We start from the raw sequence: 12,241 nt of genomic DNA, 5'->3' as shown, positions 1-12,241 counted from the left end.
AAAAAAAAAAAAACAAACTTCAACGCAAGTCTCCTACCTTATATAAAATTTAACTCAAAATAGATCATGTATTTAAATGTAAAATATAAAACTATAAGCATTAAGAAAAAAAAAAAGGAGAATTTTTTTCAGGATTCAGAGATAGCAAAGAATCCCTAGGCTTGACATCAGAAGCACAATGTATAAAATTTAAAAATTGATAAATCAGACTTAAAATTAAAACATTTTCTCTTCAAAAGACTCTATTAAAAGGATGACAAGACAGGCTACTGACTGGAAAAAATACTTCCAAACTATATATCTAATAATGGACTAATATCTAGGATATAAAAATGACTCTCAAAAAGTAACAGGAAAATGCAATCTGGTTTTAAAATGAGCAGAAGTAATGAAGAGACATTTTACTGAAGATATACAGATGAAAAATAAGCATGTGAAATGATGCTCAATATCATTAGCCATAAGGAAAATGCACATTAAAACCACAGTGAGATATTGCTATGTACCTAAGATATAAATAGCTAAAATTTTAAAAATAATAGACACAACACAAAATGCTGGAAGGATATAGAGAAACTGAATGACTCATTCATTTCTGGTGGGAATGTAAAATGGTACAGTCACTATGGAAAACAGTTTGGAAGATTTTTTTTAAAAAAATTAAACATGCAACTACCATACAACTCAGTAATTGCATTCCTAAGTATTTATTCCAGGTATATGAAGTTCTATGTGGACATAAAACCCTGCACATGAATGTCGACAGCATCTCTATTCACAATATCCCCAAACTGAAAACAACCTATATGTCTTTCAATAGGTCGATGGTAAAAATAAATAAAGTGTGATACATCTCTGCTATGCAATATTCACTACTCAGCAGTAAAAAGCAATGAACTATTAACACATGCAACCACCTGGAACAATCTCCAGAGATTTATGCTTGGTGAAAGAAAACCCAATCCCCAAGTTAACATACTGTATGATTCCATTTCTATAGCATTCATGAAATAGCAAAATTACAGAAATGAAAGGTTTACTGGTTGCCAGGCATTAAGGAAAGGGTGGGTGCAGGAAGGAAGTTGGCTCAGCTATAAAAGGGTAACAAGAGGAATCCTTGTGTTGATGGAAATGTTCTGTACGTTAACTGTTTATGCCAATATTCTGATTTTGAGATAGGACTGTATTTTTTTTTCAAAATGGGGAAACTGAGCCAAGAGTACACAGGATCTTTCTCTATTATTCATTATAGTTGCATGTGAGTCTACAACTATCTCAAAATAAAATGTTACAATCAAGACAACATTTAGCTTGCTTATACATTTGTGACTTGGGCAAAGTTCAGTGGAGATGACTCATCTCCATTCCAGTTCTTTCAGGTAGGACAGCTAGAAGGCTGTAGGTCAGAACCATCTGAAGTCTTGTTCACTCACGGGGCTGGCAGTGGATGTTGGCTGTCAACTGAGACCTTAGCTGGGGCTATTAGCCCTATATATCCTTTTCATGTGGTCTGGATTCCCCTACAACTTGGTAGCTGGAATCTAAGGTTCTAAGTGTGCCAAAAGAAAGAGAGCTGGCTAGGTGTGGAGGCTCATGCCTGTAATCCCAGCACTTTGGGAGGCTGAGGTAGACAGATCACAGGGTCAAGAGATTGAGACCATCCTGGCCAACATGGTGAAACCCCACCTCTACTAAAAATACAAAAATTAGCTGAGCGTGGTGGTGTGCAGTTATAGTCCCAGCCACCCGGGAGGCTGAGGCAGGAGAATCACTTGAGCCTGGGAAGTGGAGGTTGCAGTGAGCCCAGATTGTGCCACTGCACTCCAGCCTGGCAGCAGAGTGAGACTCTGTCTCAAAAAAACAAAAAAATGCAGGGTTACTTCTGCTGTATTCTATTCATTGAGGCAGTCTCAAAGGCCTCCAGTTACAAGTAGCAGGAAAATAAATTCTATCTAATGAGGGGATAGCAAGGTTCTGGGAGAGCATGTGGGACTAGAAATATAACTGTAGCCATTTTTGGAAAATAAAATGTGCCACAGTCTCTAAAGACTGACTTTATATCTTCCAAACCCACATGACTGCCCATAGCAACCTAGTTTATGTGTCATGAGTACAGCCACACAGAAAGACCAAAACTCTCTCTTATAATGATGTCTAGTTTCTGGAGTAGGAACTTGAATTGACTTAGGTTAAGTCAACACTCATAGTTGGTCAAGTAGCTTGACACCTGGGGTCTGGGCTTCATGGAGATGACATGATCATACTACACAACTATAGCCGAGAAGAAAAGATATTCTAATGAAGGAATGACCATTCTATGAGAATGAGGAATGTCTTTTAGATAATTGGACAACCCATGAAGTACTACATAAGATAGAATATCCCCTCTCTCTCTCTCTCTCTCTCTCTCTCTCTCTCTCACACACACACACACACACACACATCAAAAGATAAGCATAAAATAAAATGACACAGAAAGGTTAGATATAAAAGGATAGACAAAGTTTATCAGCCATGTGCAAACAAAAAGGAAGCTGGGCTAGCAATATAAATATCAGATCAAGTGGACTTAAAGGCAAAAAGAAGGCATTAAATAGGACAGAAAGGGGCCGGGTGCAGTGGCTCATGCCTGCAATCCCAGCACTTTGGGATGGCAAGGCAGGTGGATCACCTGTCAGGAGTTCAAGACCAGCCTGGCCAACATGGTGAAAATGCATCTCTACTAAAAATACAAAAAAATTAGCTAGGTGTGGTGGTAGATGCCTGCAATCCCAGCTACCTGGGAGGCTGAGGCATGAGAATCATTTGAACCCGGGAGGCGGAGGTTGCAGTGAGCCAGGATTGCACTCCAGCCTAGGCAACAAGAGCGAAACTCCATCTCTAAAAAAAAAAAAAAAAAGACAGAAAGGGTTATTTAATGTCGATAAATGGTACACGCGACAAAGAAGACACAGATAGCGTCGTGAGCTTTTTGTGCTGAATAATGTAGCTGTGAAATATATAAAATTAGTTCTGTAACAAATACAAAGAGGAAATGACAGGAACACAAGAGTAGTGGAAGACCTTAACACATCGCCCTCACTCTTTGACAGATTAAGTAGGCAAAGAATGAATTAGGATGCAAAGAAACTGAATAATGGATTTCACAGATATAACAGATATCTGCTTTCATAGATATATGTCAATTTTGTACTGTACCAAAAGAAAATATATCTTTTCTCTAAGTACTCATAAAACACTTACAAAAATTGATTGTATATTAGTCCACAAAGGAAATCTCAGTAAGTTCCAAAAAGCAGAACTTGTACAGGCTCTGCTCTCTGACCACAGTATAATAGAATAGAAAATTAGTGGCAAAAGTTCAAATGAACAAACCCAAACACTGAATTTTCACACTCTGCTAAATAACTCTTGGGTCAAAGAGAAAACCAAGGCTGCAATTACAGATCATTTAGGATATAACAACAATAAGAACACTGTGTATTGTTGCTCATGGAATAGTGCCAGAGAGAAATTCATAAAGACCTTACATTGTGCACAGAAAAAAGTGAAAATAAATGGATCAAAGATTCAAGCCAGGAAATTAGAAAACAATACCAAACTAAACCAAAGAAAATTAGGAGGCAGGAATTAGCAAATTCAAAAGCGTAAAATAATGATTTGAAGACTTAAAAAATTATAGAACTGATATGTATAAGAGGCAATTCTGTGAAAGAGAATAATAATATGAATAAATTGCTAATCCAGAAAACACTAACACAGAAGTTTAAGAAGAAAGGGGATCTAACTTCATATATGGAGATTTTTGTGAGTGACATTATAGTTTTAAGCTGATGAAGTGTAAAATGTCCAATGGATTTTTTTAAAGAAAAATTGAAATTGCAAATTGAATTTAGAAGTTGGAAAGCTTGAATGAATCACTATGCAAGGATCGTGTTGCCAAGTATGGGAAGGCAATATACATAACATCACATAGCTTAGGATGTGAGCCTACCACCAGCCTGCCTGGGTTCACATCCCAGCTTCACCTGTTCAAGCTCCCCAAACTTCAGTTTCCTTATCTTTAAACTGGCAATGACAACACTATCTGCCCCCCAAAATTGCTGCTGTACAATTGGTGAAGTAACACAAGCCAAGCCTTTAGCTCTGTGCCAATAGAAAGACCTGCCCCCTGAAAAGACACTACACATTTTTATTGTTGCATTCCTCCAAACATCCAAAAAACAGATGCTTCATGCTATACTGTTTCAAAGCATGCAAAAAGATGGAAGGTTATTCACCTGGCTTTACAAAATTATCTTAATACAAAAACTTGACAGGGTGAGCACAAAACGTACTAATTTTATTTATGAATACATATTTCATATGTATGTGTATATATATTACATATATATACACATATATATCACAAGAAAATAGAATCCAGTGTTGTAATAAAATAATAAGACATCAGAATCAAATAAGGTATTTCTCAGGAATAGACAGATGAATGGCTCAGAATAAGGAAATCTATCCATCTCCCGTCACATTGCTAGACAATTGACAGTGTGTTGACTAAGAAATGCTGCTTTTAGTTATTGGGCTAAGAAAATGAGACATGGCCAGAGATGTGTGCTCAGGGTTGTCTGATGTAACATTATTAAACTTCTACACAATTTAAATACCAAAAATAGAGAAACTGCTTAAATACATTATGCTTAAATGATATACAGACATAGAGAATATTCTATAGAAAGAATATTGTGAAACCATATAAGATGTTTCAAATAATATTTCAAGACATGAAAATATATTCAAGATACATTCATTTCTTCATTAGGTATCAAGAAGATTAAAGTAGTATATGCAGCATGCTTACATAAGTAAAAACTAGATATTTTTGTCTGAGTGCATATGTACATGTATGTATAAGCATTTAGGTGGTTTCATCACTTTTACTACTATAAAAATGCCACAGCCAATTGTCTCATACAGCTGTCATTTTGCATACATATGAAGATTAAATCATGATATTTTAATGTATTTTGAGAACTACTGTCTGTGTACAAAATGACACATCTACAAGATTATTCATTGCAATATTATTTAGATGGTGGTGTTGGGCATAAGGGTGTATGTAAGCGCTCATATAATCATCTAGAAGGGAAGAAAATAAAATACAACAAAACATCACGGTGGTTATTTTAGGGTTATTCTCATCCTTATACTTAACTTAAAAATCTTCTCCTTAATGCCAAGGTAGAAAAAAATCAAATGCTAATGAAACATTTTAAGTGAGGTTCAAACAAAAGGAAAAGGACTGTACTTGTAAAGCAAGGCATATATTGTTGATAACTTCATCTGTTAAAAATATTACAAAAAAGACTATTAAGATATTTAAAGAGTTTTACATAGTGTCTGGCAAATGGTAGGCCAATAATATACATTCTTTCTACTTCAGTCCCTATTTAAATGAAGATCGTTGTGAAGATGAGTTTTTTAAAATACCTGTGAAAGTGTTTAGCACAGGACAAGAAGCATAATTGGTTCTCAGAAATTATTAAGTGAATCTGAATTATAAATAATTCATTTCCTGGTGAAACCTAAACCCTGAGATGGAAGTCCAGAAGTGTTTCTTACTAATTGCCACTCTCCAGAAACTCCAGACTGAATGACTTGGGTTTTTCCTACTTCTGTGTGATCCTGCCATATTACTTAAAACTGAACAAATAAACCAAACAACAACAACAAAGCCTCAATGGAACTAGTTTTCTTCTTGCTTCTGGAGGACATGCAAGAAAATAAATTTTTTAAATCCCTCTGGATTCTTTCTTCTTGCTTAAATTCAGGTCCATTGTAGAATTGTTTCAACCTTTGGCAAAGTTTCTTTCCTGGCTTTAACCTAATCTGTCCTGGGGAGGGACAGTATCTTATGGGAGCAATTCCGGCCTTCTTCCCAAACCCACCCCCACTGGAGAGTGTGCTTGACTGTTTAGAGTCCAACCTTCACCGAGGGAATGCTGTGATGATTCCACTGTTGGGAAATTTTCTCTGGTAGGAATTTACAGGATTTGTATGGAAATTGAGAGTAGAGCTAAAAGAGGTCTTGACAAAAAGATCTATTGTGGGCATGGATTTAGGAGATGACTACAGGGAAGAGGACTTTGGGATACACTGGATATGGAAGATGAAAAGGGGAAAATGGTGACAAGTTTCACATTACAGGCCCAGGGAACATCAGTACCATGAACAGAGGCCTGGACATCAGAAAAAAATAAAGAACTCACTTTGAGGCTTAATGATTTGCGGTGATGGTAGGAATTTCAAGGGGGTGACCATAAGCATAAAATCTAACCCTACAGATCAGGATGGACCTATGGCTAGAGTTGTAGATTTGAGAAATATTAATTTGGGCAAGCGGGTGGAAACCTTGGCATACACCTGAGCTCTTCACAAAGATGCCTGAGCATTATGAAGCCCTGGTATTTAGAGAATAGAAGAGGAAATGAGATATAGTGAAGGAGCTATGGACTGAGTAGTCAGAGTAGAAGGCAAAAGGTAGGGAAGAAGGCTTCAGTAACAAGATGTAAGGAAACGAAAGCAGATATTCTAGGCTGCAAGGAAGACAAGGCTGTCATCCAAAGCAAAGGCCGCATGCCCCCTCTTCCCTTTGCTTTAGTTGAAATCAGATACATGCAACAATGACAATCAAGAACATAATGTTCAGTTGAAACAACAATAGAATGCTGGAGTGCACTGTAGTGGTCAGCCACATTTTCATTCTAACAATTTTAAAAGCTTTTGGAATGCCTTGAACTTCATGCTTTGGCAACTGTAACTGTGTTAATTGTGTGGATTATTCCATCTAAGTGGGCTTTTGCATTACTAATAAAGGAAATGCTTTTGAACTGTTGGGCTGTGCCATTTAAAGGCAGGACGGAGCCTAAAGTCCAGGACTCCTGATCTCAGGCAGTGGACAGCTCATGTCAGCTTGCTGCATCTCAGGGTGCGTCCAGGCACTCCTGTATAAAGACCTAGAGACAAATCGAAGCCCCTATAAAGTGGAGGCACCTTAAGTCAGGGCACCCTCTTTTTGGTTTACCACATCCTAATACCTACCACTCAAATCTGCTTCCCCTGTTTAGTTCCCCTACCCTATACATGCATGCAAGCCTGCCAAACACTCCCTACTCTCCATCCTTCTCCTCTTCAGCCCACCCCTATGAAGCCTCTACAGCTGGTTAGCCTCATCCAGAGATGTGGGTGGGTCACCATGGTGACAAAGGAAGCCCTGCTGCAGAAGGAGAGAGACAGAAACAGCAGGGGATGTTTCTTGGAGTCTAATACAGTGACCTCTGCCTTTCTTAGAAGTGCTTCCTTTAAGTCAGAGAAGCACATTAGAGGTAAAGAGAGAGGCTGCTATGTTGGAGAGATGGTGGAATGCCTAAACTCTTCTTTAAAAATTTCTTTTCTATGATTTTCAGGTGATCATCAATATAACCATCCGATTTTGAGCAGTGCTACCCAGATCCCGCCACATGGTGAGAGATGATGATTGAGAGCACTCTGCATTTCCTCCTCCTTTCAAGTGGCACCATTCTAAGGACAGATGCCTATCAGGGCATCAAACACATGGTCTTTAACTCACTGAAGCTAAGGAGGTGCAAGGAGCCATGGGCCCATCCTCCTCCAGGGCCACAATGCTCTTATCTCAAGTCTGTAGGCTATTTTCCCCTTGGTGTTTCTGTCTCTGATATCAGAATGATCTCCTGACGTGAAGGAAGGGGTCTAGAGCCATTTCTACTTGCCACCTGTATCACTTCTTACAATCATAAATTCTGGATGTACACTGCAAGGAGTGAAACACCCTCCTTTGCCCAAAGCTATCTGTGTTATCATTTACGAAGGACATGAGACTTGGTTAAACGACATTGATATCCTCTCCAAACTAATTAAGATTTGATAAGACTCAAAACTTATTTGGGCTTTAGCCTCTTGGCAGAAAAAGAGGCTGAAAATTGTTGAGCAGAGGAGTGTTAGTATAGCGCCCGTGGGTTATAAAACCCTGTTTCACTCTTAGATTATAATATTCTCCCACAAGATCACAGCTGAACAGAGAAAAACTATTTTTGGCACCTGCTCAAGACTTGATAGAACATATGACAGCCATGTAAATTGTGAACTATCAGTCATTTTTGTCTCTTTGCTGTGAAAGAGTGAAAACATCATTAAAATTTTAGTCAGAAAAACTCAAAACAATGATAAATCCTACAGGCCACCTGGTAGAGAGACCTACTATGGTCATGTCAGATTTGCTGTGCCTCAGCATTGAAGTTGAGGGATATTACAATCAGGAGGAGGAGAGGGGAATATTTTCTGTTTTTGTTGTTATTGTTGTTTTGAGACCGAGTCTCACTCCATCACCCAGGATGGAGTGCAATGGCACAATCTCATCTCACTGCAACCTCCACCTCCTGGGTTTGAGCTATTCTCCTGCCTCAGCCTTCCGAGTAGCTGGGTCTACAGGTGTGTGCCACCACGCCCGGCTACTTTTTGAATTTTTTAGTAGAAACGGGGTTTCACCATATTGGACAGGCTGGTCTTGAACTCCTGACCTCGTGATCCACCCGCCTCAGCCTCCCAAGTGTAATGCTGGGATTACAAGCATGAGCCACTGCACCGGCTGGAGAGGGGAATATTTTCATGTGCTATGCTCCAGGTAGAAATAAATGATGAACCCAATAGTATCATCAGATTTGTCAGTATGTGGGGTCTAAAAAAATTAGAACTGGGAGAAACTGGGGAGATCAGTTAAAAGAGGTAGATACCAGTGGTGATGATGTCAGCGGGAAAACAAAGGATGGTTGAGATACGAACGCTTTTGAAGAAAGAATAGGAAAAACTTCCTTACTAACTGAATATGGCTGATGAAAGTCAATGATGACATTGATCAGAATAATGAAGGGTATTATTAACACAATCCAAGGAATCGGGGAAAACAGCCAGTACGTATAGGGGATGAAGTTGTCAGTGAGTTTGGATCTGGACACCTGGAGTTAGCAAGAAAAAATAGTCAACAGGCAGTTAGGAATGCAGACATGAAGTCTGGAGGGAGGTTAGAGCTGAAGATGTGAGTGAAGGTTTGGAGGCAGTAACAGAAGCCTTGGGAGTGGGGGCAATGTGTGCTGAAAGAGAAGTGCAGAAGGCAGAGGCAGGGAGTCTGAGGCATGCCCACAGTCATGGAAGCAGCTGCAGGAAGAGCCAGAAAAGGCATGCAAGGAGAGCTCCCACTTGCTCAGTCATATTCTGAAAGAACAACCACTGAGCTAATCTTCCCCAGAAGGAGCCAACACAAGCAGGCTCCTGAATACAACAGGAGGAACCATTCTTCCCTCCTTCTCTTCCTGTCTTCTCTTTTCCACCTGATGCAAGGAGAGGGGAGTTGATGAGACCCAGTCCCTGCCCTTGAGCAGCTCACAATGTAGTGGGAGTGTTTTCCCTGCATTGCTTTCTTGGATGTTTCCTTCTTTCCCAGGAGCTGGCAGAGTGACTATCAAGAGAGGAGGGGGCCTGAGTCTACTTAATTAGTGTTCTACAAAGAGCATTAATTGGACCCTTATTCTGGGCCAAGCACTGTGAAGGAACCAAAAAAAATTGGAAAGCAAGACCCTGCTGTCAAGGAGACTGTAATATTTGGAGATCCATGATCCCAACTCAAGTCAAATTATTAGAGATCAGTTAGACACTAAACTGGGTGGAACTGACTAAACGAGCAATATAGGCTTGAATAACATATATTATTGTGTGCTAAAAAAGATGTGACATTGACATAGCAAAAAGTCTTGAGTGAGGGGAGAATTTTATAGAGAAGAGTAAAGGAGGCATTTCCATAGGAGGGAGAGTGTGCAACGGTGATCCCATGAAGGCAGAAGGTGAGGGAGAGAGTTGGCCTTGGCTCAGGGGTATGTGCTGGAACACAGTGGTGGCACAAGAGCACCCAGAAAGATTGCATTTGCAAGTGAGTGAGCTGACTGATGCCTTGTTGAGGGTACAATGCCCACAGGTAAGGAGGCCCCTTCCTCTCCAGCATGGCCAAATTGAACAGACGAGTGCTGAGAGATGAGTGGCTATTACCCCCTCCGAGGAGCAGCCTCCCCAAGTTCCTGCTCACTCCACTTCCTGGCACCTGTCCTGATGCATGGCAGGGAGGCTCATTCTGTACAGCATGTTCTGATGGGGATGTAGAGCACCCCCCACCCCCTCACATATGTAAGGAGCTGGCATGAATGCCAACTCACTGGCTGAGCTTCCCTGGCTCAGTCCCCAGTGTTGGGGTGACAATTCAGGCAGGAAGGGCTAGAGAAGCCAGGAGTTCCCTGTGTTTGGGGCTGCCCTTGGACAATGCCTAGGAGGGCTTCTCTCTCTCCCACCTCTCCCATGGTCCACAGAATTCCTGCTTTCCATGGTGCAGCACTCTCTTTGCCAAGAGGTGTGGGTCCAAAGTTAGAGCCTGCCCCCTCTCGGAACTTCTTTGGCCTTGAGGTGTCCCAACCAAAGAGGATGCAGGAATGATGCAGCCAGACTATTGCCTCCCAACTGCCTCACTTCCGGGAATGGTACCACCGTTTCCCATGGCAACCACTCACTGACTGCTTGCTGTGGCTTCTCCTCAAGTGTGTGAAGCACTGAGGCATGCTCGTCTTCTTCCCCAGGATCTTCAGCTCTTTCTGTGCCCTCATCATCACCGCCTCCCTCACCAGCCCTACATGCTCCCTCTCCTCTCCTGTGTCACTCCTCTGGCCCTGAACCCAGTGCACACTGCACTGTGCTCCCATCAGCCATTCTCTCATCTCCCTTTCACCTTTTCTTCCATTTTTCCTTCCATTCCTTTCCCCAGGTCTGGAATTGAACAACACTCCTTTCCATCTCTTCAGATTCTTGTATCTCAATGCTATATCTCAGGTAAAGGAAGGAGAAAATGGGGATGAAGTGCTATGCATCTTTGTCTAGATTCTTTCCTCCAGCAGCTTAGAGACGGCTAAGGGGGCTTCAGAGAAAGGAATAAATAAGTAAGATAAAATAGCTCTGTGACTCACTGTGGCTTGTCAGGTGCAGACTTTGGCATGGAAAAAGGAGCTACATGAGATGTGGAAGGATGCCATGGAGGGAGGATGGGATGGGTCTCAGTGGAGCTGGATTCCGGACCCAGTTCTTCTATGAGTACTTAAATAGCATAAGTCACTCCATCTCCTCCAACTCAGATTTTTCTGAGCCTGAGAGCTAGGTTTGCCTAAAGCTATTAGGAAAAGGACAGCACTTTCACAAAGAAGTAACAGATTTTATGATGCCCCTCAGCTCCACCAGGCTTACATTTTCAGCAGATAGCCCAGTGATCACTAGGAGAGAGAATTTGCTCCTCGGACCCAAGAGTCGAGTCTCCCATTCACAGAATGGTAAACTGTCTTGGTGGCGGCTAAAACAGCATCTTCCCCTAGGCTTACTGACAACTGGAACTGAGTATGAGGGAAACTGAGCCAACAGTATCACCTGTGTCCTAGCACAGAGGTCTAGGAAAGCAGGATGGGGACTCGAATCAGGGGTGAGGCAGAAAGCAGGGGAATAGAACCTGGACCTATCACCTTTGCCTGCCAAAGACATGGTCTTCATTAACACAAAACATCCCTCCCTTTTCTTTCAGAGAAGCCACGGATGAACAACATCCTGACATCAGCCACCGAGCCCTATGACCTCTCCTTCTCCCGCTCTTTCCAGAACTTGGCCCACCTGCCCCCATCCTACGAGTCTGCAGTAAAGACCAACCCCAGCAAGTACTCATCTCTGAAGAGGCTAAGTAAGTTGAATTTCCCCCAAGTTGGGGTCTGTCTCTGGAGCTCCAAAATATCTTCTTATGTCACACTCTCTTGCTCCATACTCCACAGGACAGCTGTCGAATACCAAGAATAAAGGAGTTGCAGGATGAAAGAAGAGAGTAGACAAGCCCTTTGCTTTTGTTCTTTATGGACTGAGTCCATTCTTCCTGTACATAGAAAGAAGGCCATGGAATCCTTAGGTTCACCTCCCCATATAAGACAGCCCTCCAACTCATGCACAAGTTTAAATGCAAGAGAAAGCCTCCCCCAGTCCCACACCCACCTGCCTTCTTCAAACCATGGGCCTGCCTTGCTCTATGCCCTATATTGGATAGAGGCTAGCAATGGCCACAGCTTTCTCTGAGATCCCTCCCAGAGACCCACAAACTAGT

The 12,241-nt window shown here is 41.4% G+C and overlaps 1 protein-coding gene across 3 annotated transcripts in view; it reads left to right on the top strand.

The window, feature by feature from the left end:
- The window catches only part of SHISA6 (shisa family member 6), a 332,693-nt gene that overhangs the window by 310,415 nt on the left and 10,037 nt on the right, over positions 1–12,241 (top strand). For 2 of the 3 annotated variants that reach the window (XM_017531404.2, XM_017531402.2), the window contains one exon: positions 11,678–11,830. In XM_017531404.2, the coding sequence (XP_017386893.1) occupies positions 11,678–11,830 (153 nt within the window). Of the gene's footprint in view, positions 1–7,463; positions 7,521–11,677; positions 11,831–12,241 lie in introns of all 3 variants that reach the window. The other variant, XM_017531401.2, reaches the window with a different exon arrangement.

This window comes from Cebus imitator, unplaced genomic scaffold (genome assembly GCF_001604975.1).
Source record: "Cebus imitator isolate Cc_AM_T3 unplaced genomic scaffold, Cebus_imitator-1.0 Scaffold72, whole genome shotgun sequence".
Classification (NCBI taxonomy): Eukaryota; Metazoa; Chordata; class Mammalia; order Primates; family Cebidae; genus Cebus; species Cebus imitator.
Note: the sequence above shows the minus strand (reverse complement) of the source record. Positions and strands in the feature narration are given on the sequence as shown.